The following is a 13,996-nucleotide window of genomic DNA, read 5'->3' as shown; positions in this document are numbered from 1 at the left end:
CATGGTCCCCAAAGCGTCTGGGGGCTGGAGACCTTGTGGGGACTACCGCTGTCTCAACGAGGTCACAACAGCCGACCGGTACCCCGTCCCTCACATCCAGGACTTCACGACAAACCTGGACGGTTCCAAGGTTTTTTCCAAGATCGACCTGGTACCATCAGATTCCGGTCCACCCAGATGACATCCCCAAGATGGCCCTCATCACCCCATTCGGGCTCTTTGATTTCCTGCGCATGCCGTTCGGCCTCAAGAACGCCGCCCAAGTTTTCCAACGGCTCATGGACACGGTGGGCCGCGGGCTGGACTTCGTGTCCATCTATCTCAACAATATCCTCGCCACCAGCCGCTCTCGCCAGGAACACCAGGCACACCTCCGGCAGCTCTGCCAGAGGCTCAACGAGCATGGCCTGGCCATTAACCTTGTCAAGTATCAGTTTGGCCTCACTTCCATCACCTTCCTCGGCCACCACATCAACCAGCACGGAGCAGTCCCGCTCCCAATCAAGGTCGAAGCCATTCGCAAGTTTGCCAAACCCTCTACTGTAAAGGGACTCCAAGGGTTTGTCGGCATGGTCAACTTCTACCACCGTTTCGTGCCAGCAGCCTCCAGGATCATGCAACTGCTGTTCAAGGCCCTGGCCATCAAGCCGAAAGAGCTCATTAGGGACGGCGCGGCCACAACTGTGGTCAACAACGCCAAGGAGGCGTTCGCAAAGGCAACCATGCTAGTACATCCATGGGCCAACGCACCAACATCTCTCATGGTCTGGCACAGCTGTGGGCGGAGTGCTGGAACAACTGATCGATGGTAGCTGGCAGCCCCTCGCCTTTTTCAGTCGTCACCTGAGACCTCCCCGAGCAGAAATACAGCGTTTCGACCGGGAGCTTCTCGCTCTCTACCTGGCCGTACGGCATTTCCGCTACTTCCTCGAGGGCAGGGATTTCACAGCTTTCACCGACGACAAGCCACTCACGTTTGGCTTTGCCAAAGTGTCTGATCCTTGGTCAGCCCGACAGCAGCGCCAGCTGACCTACATCTCAGAATGCACAACCTGCCGTCCAGCACATCGCAGGCAAGAGCAACCATGTCGCAGATGCGTTGTCCCGCACTGCCATCAATGCCATCCAAGCTTTGGCCCCAGGTGTCGAGAGGATGAAGTGATGCTCGCCTACCGCATCGCCATCTCAGACCTGCTGTTGGAGGATGTACAATTCAGACCCGCTGACAGCACACCCCTCTGCGACGTGTTTACCGGCCAGCCAAGACCCATCATCCCTGCTGCCTGGCGCCGCCGGATATTTGACATGGTTCATGGTCTAACTCACCCTTCCATCCGGACAACAAAGGCACTGATGGCAGCCAAGTTCATGTGGCACGGGTTGTGCAAACAGGTCGGCAACTGGGCCAGAGCGTGCATCCCCTGCCAAACCAAGATTCAGCTACACATCAAATCACCGCTGCAGAACTTCACCCTGACACACCGGCATTTCGACCACATCGAAGTCGACATCGTTGGACCGCTGCCCCCATCCAGAAGTGTCACCCACCTCTTCACCATCGTGGACAGATTCACGAGATGACCTGAAGCCGTCTCACTCTCGGATACCTCCACTGCGACGTGTGCACATGCCCTCACTGCCCACTGGATCGCCCGCTTTGGCGGGCATCTCCTCCAACAGAGGTGCGCGGTTCACCTCCGAGCTGTGGTCAGCAATGGCCCGGCTGCTTGGCACTAAGTTGAACCACACAACGGCCTACCACCCGCAAACAAACGGCCGAGTGGAACGTTTTCACCCGCACATGAAGGCATCCGTCAAGGCACGGCTCATGGGCCCGGACTGGATGGACGAATTGCCGTGGGTCATGCCAGGCATACACACTGCCCCGAAGGAGCACCTGGCAACTTCCTCAGCCGAGCTGGTGTACAGCGCCCCGCTTACCATCCCAGGGAACTTCATCCCGGTGGCGCGTGGACATCAAGAATCACCCACGACAATGCTGACATGCCTCCATGAGAAGGTGGGCATGCTCTGTCCAGTCCCAACGTCCCGACACGGTCTCACAACCACGTACGTCCCACCCGACCTCCAGGACTGCCAGTACTTCTTCCTTTGCCGAGATTCCCACCGTACACCAAGGCAAAAGCCTTGCAAGGGACCCTTCAGAGTACTGCAAAACGACGCCACGACTTTCATCATCGACATGGGCGGCAGACACGAGATTGTCTCCCTGGACCGTCTTATGCCGGCACACTTGGACATTGACCAACCAGCGCAGGTGACACAATCGCGCCGCAGAGGGCGTCCACCATCATGACCAACCCGCCCTCAACTCAACCAGCTGCAACCCCGAACACAGAAGACACGTACACAAGATCAGGCCGCTTCACACGACAGCCTAACTGCATCCACTACTCCGGTTCTGGGGGGGGGGTCATGTGGCGGGCCAAGCTACTTTGGCCTTGAACCGCCATTCGACAAGCTCGAGCACTCGCATGGACCTGGCGGGATCTGGGCCGACCAATCACAGCTGACCTGGGTGGTCTGTTGGCAGTGTGCAGCGGACGACAGAGCTAGTCTTCACCTCATAGTCAGCACGTTAACACACACCTTACCCTCTTGTTCTAATTGTTGAGCTGTATCGTTTAAATATTAAACTGAGTGTTTATACAACACGTGAACCTCAACACCAATATGCTTTCTTGATCAAAGTCTTTTATTGTCACACTAGACCAAGTGGACCCGTTGGGTCCAAACCTCTCCTGCATTGGTGCAGCACCCTCTCCACCCCTTCCCTTCACCCCTTTCCCCATCCCTCCCCTCCCCCTAACCCCCTCCCCATCACCTCCCCCCAACCCCCCTCCCCTTCACCTCTCCCTCCCTCCTCCCCTCCCTACCCCCTCCCCCCACCTCCCGCTCCACCCCTCCCCTCTCACCCCCTTCGGCCCAACCGTGGAGCTATTGCCGCGCGGGGAGCTTCTCCCGGGGCTGTGGGTGGGCGAGAGTGGACAGGGAGAAGGCACTGACCTCCTCCCCATTTCTCCTGCTGCGATCGGCGGGAGCAGCGGGGACGGCCATCTTGTTGTACCTTCTGCCACAGCCTCTACGGTGCGCTGCAGCATGGGGGGAAGGTCAAGCCAAGGGCACGCCGGGACGGGCGCCGGTCTTCCCGCTGGTCCTCCGGTGGGGGGGGAGCGCATTTATTAACGTTTATAAGGTAAATTATTTTTTGAAAGTAACAAAAGTGGATTTATTCACACCACAGGGGAATGGTGAGTAGGGTACAGTGATATGAGAATTACCATACAGCAATACCAACAAAAACAACAAGACACACAACTACATAAAATTTAACATAAACATCCACCACAGTAGATTCCCCACATTCCTCACTGAGATGGAAGGCAATAAAGTCGAATCCTCTTCCCTCATTTTTCTCCCACTGTCGATGCTCCTGCATTGGGGTGATCGAAGCTCCCGCAGCCGGCGGTCGAAGCCCCCGCGTCGGGGTGATCGAAGCACCCGCGTCGGGGTGATCGAAGCTCCTACGGCTTGGTGTTCCCGATGTCTGTCTCTGACCAGAGACCGCGAGCACCGCAGTTTGCAGTCCGCAGGCACCCGCGGTAGAGCTTAGAGGTCAAACCCTGGCAAAGGGATCGCGAGCTCCGCGATATTAAAGTCCCGCAGCTCCCGCGGTGGAGCTCTCTAAATCGTTCTCCAGCAAAGGCCGCCAACTCCTCGATGTTAGGCCGCAGAGATACAATACAGAGAAAAAGTTTCCCCCAACTCCCGTCCCCCACCCCAAACAAGCTAAAGAACACTAAAAACATACTTTTAACACATACTAAAAAAACAACGAAGAAGAAAGGGACAGACAGACTGTTAGCGAGGCAGCAATGCATCACAGTGAAGGGATCAGGTTAGATCTCTGGTGATATGGATGCAGAGCAAGTCAAAGCTGTTGACCATCTCAATAGCTCTGTAGATGAGGATAGGGTTGTGTTCGCCCCTCTGTCCCAGCCCCCACCCCTCCGGTTTCCTTAGTTCAACCACCAACTCCTTCCTCATGCTGACAAGAAGGACAAGGTTGTTCTGACACCATGGCACAATGTTCTCCTTCACTTTCCTGTACACCTTGTCATAATTGTCATTGATCTGGCTGACAACAATGGTACCATCGGTGAGTTAAAGATCAAGTTGGCGCTCCACTGAGCCACATAGTCACGGATGTACAGGGATAGTGGGGGATGAGCATGATGGAGCTAATGTTATGATCAATTCGACCCGACTGTACACATCTTTCAAATCTTAACTTAATCTTACAAGGAGACCAATTGATTTCAACATTCATATATCTCCAGGGTTTTTTACATTATTATTGTACTCCTACCCTTCAAGCATTCATTGCATAAAGAAATGCATTTTGGCATCAGATTTCAACTTTGCAGCGACTAAATGTAAAATTAGGTCAGTGAAAAAATTAGATTTAAATGGGATGAAAATAAGGAATGTTGAATATTTCAATTTGTAAATACGTGTACCCCACAAAATTCAGGAAATATTAAAGGACTTAAAACAGATGAAGCTTGTTCTATAAACACCAGAGCTCATAACAAAAATAAAAACCCAATGTCAGATGGTATTTATCCTCCAGCTCTGTGAAAGGGTAGAGATTTGTAAAGAATTTAAAACCACTGAGGGAGTTTTTAGTTAACAGGCCAATAAACCAATGTCCTTTCCTAAAAGAGCTGGCAACACAGCACATTATGAATCTTATACTGGAAACAACAAAGCAACAATTTGTCCCCTCCCTCTCTCCTTACACCACCCAAGGGAGTGTGAGGAGACACAACGTGCTGGAGTAACTCAGCAGGTTAGACAACATATCTGGAGAAAAAGGATAGGTGACGTTTCAGGCCGGGACCATTCATCAGAGATGCGGAGGTGGGACTGGAAGCAACAAAAGACCAGAACAAATCAGGGCCAGCAACAGATTATCTCAGGCAGGGTGGTTCCATGATATGCAAATTATTGGCATGGGGCAATGTGATCCCATGAGGGATACATTTTTGCAAACTGGGGAACTTGTTAACTGACTTTTAGTGGAGGGAGAGTGGGAAGCTGAGGGAGTGTACGTAAAAGTTACCTAAATATGAAAAATGCAACGTTCACACGGCTGGGTTGTAAGCTACCCAAATGAAATATGAGGTGCTGTTCCTTCAATTTGCATGAGACCTTACTCTGCCAATGGAGAATGAAGGAGGCCCAGAAAAGAAAGCTCAGTATGGTCACGGGAAAGGGATTTAAAATGGTTAGCAACTGGGAGATCCAGGCCTTGACGGACCAAGCATAACTGTTCAGCGAAACGGTCGCTGAGTCTACGCTTGGTCTACCGGATGTACAGGAGTGTGAAGAAGTGTCCAATCCAAAACATCGTCTTCCTATTCCCTCCAGAGATGCTGCCTGTCTCACTGAAGTCCCCCAACACTTTGTGTTTTGTTCGCAATTCACGGGCCAATGTGACCAGATATCTTAGCTCTAATCTGTCACTACATTTCATGCAATTATTCAGTTGCTTTTAATCGGCGAAATATATCACACAAAAATCAGTTTGTGTCTCTGAAATCCTAATGTGGCCTAAATATAAAGTATTGGGCGTAGCGGTAGAACTGCTGCCTTAAAGTGCCAATGATGCGTGTTCAATCCTGACTACGGGTGCTGTCTCTAGGGAGTTTGTACCTTCTCCCCGTGAGTTTTCTCCGAGTGCTCCAGTTTCCTCCCACACTCCAAAGAGGTACAGGTTTATAGGTCACTTGGCTTTGGTAAAATTGTAAATTGTCCCTAGTGTGTGTAGGATGGTGTCAGTGAATGGGGATCGATGGTCGGCGGGCCGAAGGGCCTGTGTCTGCGCTGCCTGTGTCTCTAAACTAAAACTAAACTCAGCGGGTCGAGCAGCATCTGTGGAGGGAGATGGACAGATGACGTTGGTCGAGTCACTTCTACACTCTTAGGCTTTTATCCTATTCAATTAAATGTCCTCAGCATTTAAAACAAAACAAAAACACACCTTTGCAAACTGTCAACTGACCTTCTGACACGTATAATTATTTTGGATAAACCGGGCAAAGTTTCCTGACAGTTCCTATAAAATGCACTCGGACCGGGCAGTGGTCAGGTGATCAGCGCCAACCGCCACGCTGGGTCACGTGCCTCTCCCGGCGCAGGAGGCGCGCGCACCACCAAGCAACCGCGCAGGCGTAGCAGATCCGGTGCCACGCACTCGTCGCCCGGCACACGCGTGCGCATTGCGTTGGCTCAGAGCCAGTAGGCCTCGGTGGAGCCTCAACACTCCACACCGTTGCACCGGCAGTTTTCCCCTCTTTAGAATTATTGTGTAGGAAATATGGCTGGTTGGGCAGGATTCTCTGACGAGGAGGTGACGCGAATAAAGCAGTTGAAAGGTAAAAATGTGCATTGAATGCGCGAGTTCGCTAATTTGTGAATGAGCATTGCTGACGTCCTTTAATGTTTCACCCATGGGCTTTCCAATTAATACACCTTCCTGGTCGTGAGTTGCTCCGAGAGAGAACGACGATTTCGGTTATATTGTCATCTTTCTCTTACCCCATAAAAATATAGTAGACTCATCGATGTTAAAGCTCCAATTGTTCGTCTCTCAGCGGATTGCCTCAAGAGGTAGAAGGGTCTAAGCGTCTAATGTTGGAAGGAAATAGTTATCACTTATTTCTGTAGTGCCATTCTTTCAGGATGCCCTGCACGATACGAATTACTCGATAGTCCAGGGTAATGGAAAGGGAATACCTCCGTAAATAATAGAAAACCCGGCTACCCATTTCAAGGGCGTCAAATATGTTGTACTTTTTTTTCAAATTCAGTCATATTTTAAAGTAGCACTTTTTTTTCCAGCTGCTCAAAGGTTCAGTTTTTAAAAAAGTCAAAATCACGTTTTTGTTTAAAATGGGTAAAAAACATTAGCACTACAGGATGGCGTATATGTAGATCTTATTTGTAAATACATTTGCGAGGTTTCTTTGGTCATGCTCATTTTTTTTAACCTGGAAGTATCGGTAGTACTTGGAGTATATCTCTGCCTCTTTTGGCAGCTGCTCAGCTTTTGACCACCTGAACTTGCAGAGTTCATCACAGCCTTGTTTTCTTCCTTCCAGTCCACCTTCACCATGTGATGCATCAGGAAGGTTGGAAGTATCATCAAGGATGCCTGCTATTCTGGACTTTCCCTTTTCTCTCTTTGGCAGATGATGCAGGAGTTTGAAAGTCTCTATCACACTTAAGAACAGCTTCTTCACCAGGGCTATCAGACTTCTGAAGCAATCACATCTTCCACACCTTCTTCCCAGAGAAGTAGCCACACGCTCTTACCATTAACTCTACCTTGTTTGATTATTCTGTTATTGAGCTATTTTTTTAGTATTTTTATTGCACTTCAATCTTGGCCTTCTGTTGCTTTGCATTAGCTGTTGTATTTATTATTGTATCTATCATTACCATCTACACTGTTTGCATGGTTCATAGAATATTGAACTTCATTGGTGTATATTAGTTTAGTTTAGAGATACACCATGGAAACAGACCCTTCAGCCTACCAAGTCCATGCCTATCAAAGATCACCTGTACATGAGTTCCATACACTAGACACAATTTACAGAAGCAAATTAACCTGCATGTCTTTAGAATGTGGGGGGAAACTGGAGCACCCAGAGAAAATCCAGGTAGTCATCTGGAGAACATATGAATTCCATACAGACAGCACCTGTAGTCAGGATTGAACCTGGGGCTCTGGTGCTGTGGTAACACAGCTTTTATGCCACTGTGACAATATATGACAATAAACTAAACATATTTGACATTACAATGCAATGTGTAAGCTGATAAGTTGAGTGAACTTTGCAGTTTGATGTCGTATTACTTGTAATATGTAGATGCATGTCAGGCAATTGATGCATATTAGAGATATACAGAGACCACCAATCTTTTGCTTGTGAATTCTCTTCTTGTTGTTAAGTTGTGTCAGTAACTTTGCTTTGCAGACGATCCTAATACTTTTGGTTGTGAAAATAATTTGAAAATTGGAAATTTAGTGTCATTAGGCCAAATGTTTTTTTTAAAATCTTGATTGATTCATTGATGTCCTTCACAAAAGGCCTTATAACATTTACCTCTGCGTTCCAGGTTCCAGATAATATGAATGATTTTTGTTGCCATGGAGTTGGATATTAAATTTAAAAGCTTCCAACTGTATTGTGCCTTTCATTAGCCCCAAAAAAGCCGAATGAAGTACTTGGTCACAGGTTTGCTAGTTGTCCATATCCTGATTTAAAAAAAAAAAAATTTTGGTTTAAATTAAAAGACAGCTTAAGATCACAGCAAAAAGATTCTGGCTCTGGCTGCATGTCACCTATGATAACAGGTATAACAGGTATAACAGAGCTTTATTTGTCGTTCGGTACCGAAGTACCGAACGAAACTACATAGCAGTCATAGAAAAAAAAAAGAACACAAGACACATAACCCCAACACAAACGTCCATCACAGTGACTCCAAACACCCCCTCACTGTGATGGAGGCAACGAAACTTCCCCTCTCTTCCCCACGCCCACGGACAGACAGCTCGTCCCCGACCGACCCGCACACTCCCCGCACCGGGCGCTGAAACGTCTCGCGGCCGAACCGGGCGATGAAAGGCCCGCGACCAAGCCTTGCGCAGCTAAGTCCCGCAGCCGAGCCGCACCAGCGGTGAAAAGTCCCGCAGCCGAGCCGCACCGGGCGGTGTTAAGTCCCGCAGCCGAGTTGCACCGGGTGGTGTTAAGCCCCGCAGCCGAGCTGCACCGGGCGGTGTTAAGCTCCGCAGCCGAGTTGCACCGGGCGATGTAAAGTCCCGCAGCCGAGTTGCACCGGGCGGTGTTAAGCCCCGCAGCCGAGCTGCACCGGGCGGTGTTAAGCCCCGCAGCCGAGCTGCACCGGGCGATGTAAGTCCAGCGGCCAAGCCGCACCGGGATGTAAAGTCCAGCGGCCGAGCCGCACCGGGGGATGTTAGGCCCCGCAGCTGAGCCGCACCCCGCGCCGTGAGGAAGAGAAAAGTTCCCCACACCCACACCCACCCCCCACACACCACCACCCCCTCCCACACATACACAACCAAAAATATATATATAAAATCATCCCAACACCGACACTCAACAAAAAAAAGACGGACAGACTGCTAGTAGATTAACCTGTAGATTAGTGTTTAAGTTCATGACCTTCTGTTAGGGGATGGGGGGAGGAGGATGGGGATGGGGGGGGGGGGAAGAAGGTGCTGCACCAATGGAGGAGAGGTTTGGGCCCAACGGGTCCACTTGTTCTAGTTTCTCTCTAATCCTACCAATCACTTAACTCTGTGCCCATTTTTTAAAAAAAAGAATCATAAAGGAGAAATAGGCTTTTCCTTTGCCTCATCTGATCCAAAAAGAAAAACTAGAGCATCTGAACTTCGTCATGTCTACAATATTCCAAGTTGGGCAATTGCCTAAAATCGATTCTGAACTTTCTAGAGTAATTGCATCACAGCCATTTTAAACCAATGGCTTAATTTTCGTTGAATCATGGAATTACTTTTTTTTTTTTAAATGGGTGATGTAGCATTTTCCCTCTTCTCCCCTTCCTAATTGAATCAATTACTCAAAATTGTAGATCTTGTGGCCTGTTCCTTGAACCAGCTGCAAATGAACAGCTTCCCTCTTATCTACCCAAATTAAGCCACTAGTGATTGTGTAAATGACCATCAAATTTCCACACAACTTTCATTGTTTTAAGGAGACCAACACAGATTCCCTAGTCTAACCTTGTTAAGTAATGATGAGAGAGGTTGTAAATATGGTCGAAAAAGAAAAGGCAGTATGCGCAAGGTCTAGGTATTTTAAATACTTGGGAGTCCGCATCACAGAGGATCTGACGTGGGCAACGCACATTGCCGCACTGGTGGGTAAGGCTAAGCAGCGCCTTTACCACCTTAGACAATTGAGGAAATTCAGAGTCTCTGAGGATCCTTCATTGCTTCTACTCTGGGGCTCTAGAGAGCATCCTGTCCGGCAACATTACAGTCTGGTTTGGGAACAGCTCTGCCCAGGACAGGATGGCCCTGCAGAGAGTAGTGCGTTCGGCAGAACGCACCATGGGAACTACACTCATCCCCCTGCAGGACCTATACATCAGGAGGTGCAGATCCAGAGCAAGCAAGATCATGAGGGACCCCTGCCACCCCAGTAATGGAATGTTCCAGATGCTACGATCAGGCAAACGCCTCCGCTGTCACGCTGCGAAAACGGAGAGGATGAGACGGAGCTTCTTCCCACAGGCCATCAGGACTGTCAACTTTTATAACCCCAGAGACTAATTTTTTGTCGACACTAATAGTAACTTATTAACTTTATTTATATGCTGTAACTGTAATTCTTTTTTGTGCACAACCCGCAGGCATTGCCACTTTCATTTCACTGCACATCGTGTATGTGACAAATAAATTTGACTTGACTTAGGAAGATAAAACCTAACAGGACCTTTGAGGAGTATAATGAAAGCAGGGAATTAGGAGAGCCAAAATGGGACATGAAATGTTCTTGGTAAATTGGATTAAAGAGAATCCCAACACATTTGATATCTATATCTATATATCTATCTATATATATATATATATCTATTATTATACTACTAAAACTCAGATCTTGTGTATGTATATATATCTGTATGTATCTACGTATTTCTGTGATTTTGCCAAAACGGTAAACCATAGCGCCACAACTTTTGTGCCACCTTAATCACTCTCACGGCCACTGCTTAGACCAAGTTTTATTTAAATCGGTCTTACATTCTTTAAGTTAGAGACATTTTAAAGTTTAAAAATCTAATTTCTAAAGACCTTTTTGCCAAGGGCTGCTATGCTTTTGACGTCGCCATAGGGCACGCTCGGCCTCTCTCCTCACTCGCACAAACAAGCTGGACGCCGTTAGCGGAGCTGCCCACCTGTATTCAGGGGCTCCCCTCTACCCTCACTCCTCCCGCTCTCTCACACCCGGGGGACACTCCTGAGCAGGAGGGAGATGGTTAGACTGATGGTCCACTCATCCTTCCCTTCCGTCCTTTCAACCCATGGCGTCCTCGAGTCCCCCCTCCCGCCCGGGCCCAGCGCCCTGCACCGTTACCGCACACAAGCGGGAAGCTTCTTCTCCTCCTCCTCCTCCTCCTTCAGCAGCCGCTTCCATCGATGGCGGCGTCGACGAGGATAGCTGCCACCGACGGCCCCGTCGCGACTTCAGAAAGATGGCTGCTCTCCTCCTCACTGTCCCCCCTCTAGTGTACATTAAAAACAAGAGGGTTAATAGGAAGAGGACAGGACAACTCAAGGTTAAAGGAGGGAATTTATACTTGGAGTCTGAGGATGTAGTCGACGTACTGATTGAGTTCATTGAATTGGTATTAACCAAGGAAAAGGACATGGTGGAAAGTGGGACCAATGTGGGATAAACTAATATCTGGGGGCATTTTGAGATCAAGAGTGTTGGGGTATCTTGAAGTGCATTATGGTGATTCCCATCAGCCTTTTCAGATCTATTCCAGATTATTGAAAGGCAAGAGATATCTTTGGATCCCCTTTAGCTACAGGTAACTTCCCTTTGTGAAGTACTGGAGAATGCCCAATGTTCCTTGGTTGAAGAAGAGAAATAAGGATAAACCAGGAAATTGTGGGCCAATGAGACTCGCATCAGTGGTCGGGAAGCTTTGGAGAGTATTCTTAGGGATAGGATTGGATGAGAATAGGCTAATTAGGGGTAATAAACATGATTTTGTGTGGGTCGAGTCATGACTTACAAACTTGATTGAGTTTTTTGAGGAGGTGACGAAGGTGATTGAGGGTAGGGCAGTGGATGCCCCGTACGTGGACTTTAGTATGGCATTCGACAAGGTCCCTCATGGTATCCTGATCAAGAAGATTAAGATGCTTGGGATCCATGGTGACTTGATAGTATGGATTCTGAACTGGATAACCCATAGAAAACGATAGTGGTAGAAGAGTTTTTGTCTGGCTGCTGGTCTGTGACCAGTGGAGTTCTATATATTTATAATGACGGGCGGAAATGTAGACGGGTTGGTTGGAAAGTTTGCCAAAGGCACAAAAGTTGGGTGGAGTTGCAGACAATGAAGAAGCTTGTCAAAGGATACAGCAGGATATAGATCAGTTCTTTAGGGTGGCATGATGCTGCAGCTGGTAGAGATGCTGCTTCATAGTGTCAGAGACCTGGGTTCAGACCTGACCTCTGGTGCAGCCTGTGTGGAGTTTGCACATTCTCGTGGGTTTCGTCCAGGTGCTCCTATTTCCTCCCACGGCCTAAAGACATGGAGGTTTGTAGGTTAGCTAGATTCTGTAAATTGCCCCGGTATGTAGGGAGTGAATGCGATAGTGAAATACCATAGAACAAGCGTGAATGGATGATCAGTGGTCAGAATGGACTCAGTGGGCTGAAGGGCCTGTAGCACTAAATTAAATAAAACTCAAAAGACAAAGATGGAAGATGGAGTTTAATCCAGGCAAGTGTGAAGTCTTCACCTTAGGAGATCGAATGTATGGGGAAAATACAGAGTTAATAGCAGGGCTGGTAAACAGCATTAATGTACAAATAAATTATGGGATCCAAGCCCATAGCTTCATGAAAGTAGTAACACAAGTAGATAGATTTGTAAAGATGATGTAAGACATGCTTGCCATCATCAGTTGAAACATTGAATATAAGAATCAGGAAGTCATGTTGCAGCTTTCTAAAACTATATAAGTCTGGCTACATGATCATCGGTGGACAGAGAGAGCAGAGCAGGGAACTGAGCGTGCCGCTTTGTGCCTCTGCTGATGTTCAACAAGGAGTTGTTGTTGCCAATGTTACATTGAGTCTACTCATAAGTCAAGGATCCAGTCGCATGCGTCGTAACCAATATGTTTTAAGCAATTCATCACAACAGACATGAATGCCACAGTTCTGTAGCTGTGGCTGTGAAAGCAATAGTATAAGTGCTCCCAGTTGTGATATCTTGAGCTCAGACACAAGTTATCTCACTGCTGACCAGAACATGACAGCACAGCTGTACTGTGTTTTTTCAATCATTTCCAATCCTCCCACCAAAGGTGGCGCTATTACAACTCCTTCCACTCTAATAAAAATATATATTTCCTTGTGGACATTTTGTTTTGAATATAACCAACGGTATGAAATTATTACAATCTTGTCTGATAGTTTACTTTTATATAACCTGAATAAAATGAGGGCATCATGCATATATGTTTCATATACAATGATATGTGCATTTCAGGAAATAACTTCACAAATTTAACCTAACCACTGGGTTTCTCCTTCTTTCTGGATATCTTCCCTGCAAAAGTTTCTGACTGTTTAGAACCACTTGGACTCATTTTGAATCGAGTCAAGCCTTCCTTTTGACCTACATTCATAGATTCCAGTCCATCAGTCAATTTTGTTTGTCTGTCAACCCCACGAACCTCCATTTTCAGGCTGAATCAAACTCTCACTAACTTGTGTACCTTCTTGTACCATTTCCGGTTCATCTTGTACCTGTACTTGAGTGGTAACCCAATTATCTGACTCGTCTAATTGGTCTGATTTCAATCCTTGTCTTTGCTTGCATAGGCATAACATGGTCAATGTGTACTTTTCTCACCTTTCCACTTCCAAACATCTTGACCAAGTATGTCCGTGGTCTGCACTTTCTCACTACTCTTCCAGGTAACCCCTTCACCCACTTGTGATGCTGCTTTTTCACCTTTACCTTCTGATTCAACTCAACACTCCTTTCCTTTACTCTACTTCCGTCATGATATGCTTTTTGTTTCTCCTGTTTCTCTTCGACTGTTTGAGCCAAGTTTGGTTTCAACAGTGAAAACCTTGTTCTGGGCTTTCTTTTCAAGAACAGT

The 13,996-nt window shown here is 47.7% G+C and overlaps 1 protein-coding gene across 3 annotated transcripts in view; it reads left to right on the top strand.

Annotated features, from left to right (window-relative positions):
• Positions 1-6,282: 6,282 nt before the first annotated feature.
• gorab (golgin, rab6-interacting) overlaps positions 6,283-13,996 on the top strand; it is a 33,383-nt gene continuing 25,669 nt past the window's right edge. The window contains exons 1-2 of one of the 3 annotated variants that reach the window (XM_078407566.1): positions 6,283-6,461; positions 7,188-7,383. Coding sequence is in view for 1 of the 3 variants with exons in the window: in XM_078407565.1 (XP_078263691.1) it covers positions 6,404-6,461 (58 nt within the window). In the remaining 2 variants the exon portion in view is untranslated. Of the gene's footprint in view, positions 6,462-6,703; positions 6,805-7,187; positions 7,384-13,996 lie in introns of those variants that run through there. The other 2 variants (XM_078407567.1, XM_078407565.1) reach the window with 2 other exon arrangements.

Source organism: Rhinoraja longicauda, chromosome 11, assembly GCF_053455715.1.
Source record: "Rhinoraja longicauda isolate Sanriku21f chromosome 11, sRhiLon1.1, whole genome shotgun sequence".
Lineage (NCBI taxonomy): Eukaryota > Metazoa > Chordata > Chondrichthyes > Rajiformes > Arhynchobatidae > Rhinoraja > Rhinoraja longicauda.
Note: the sequence above shows the minus strand (reverse complement) of the source record. Positions and strands in the feature narration are given on the sequence as shown.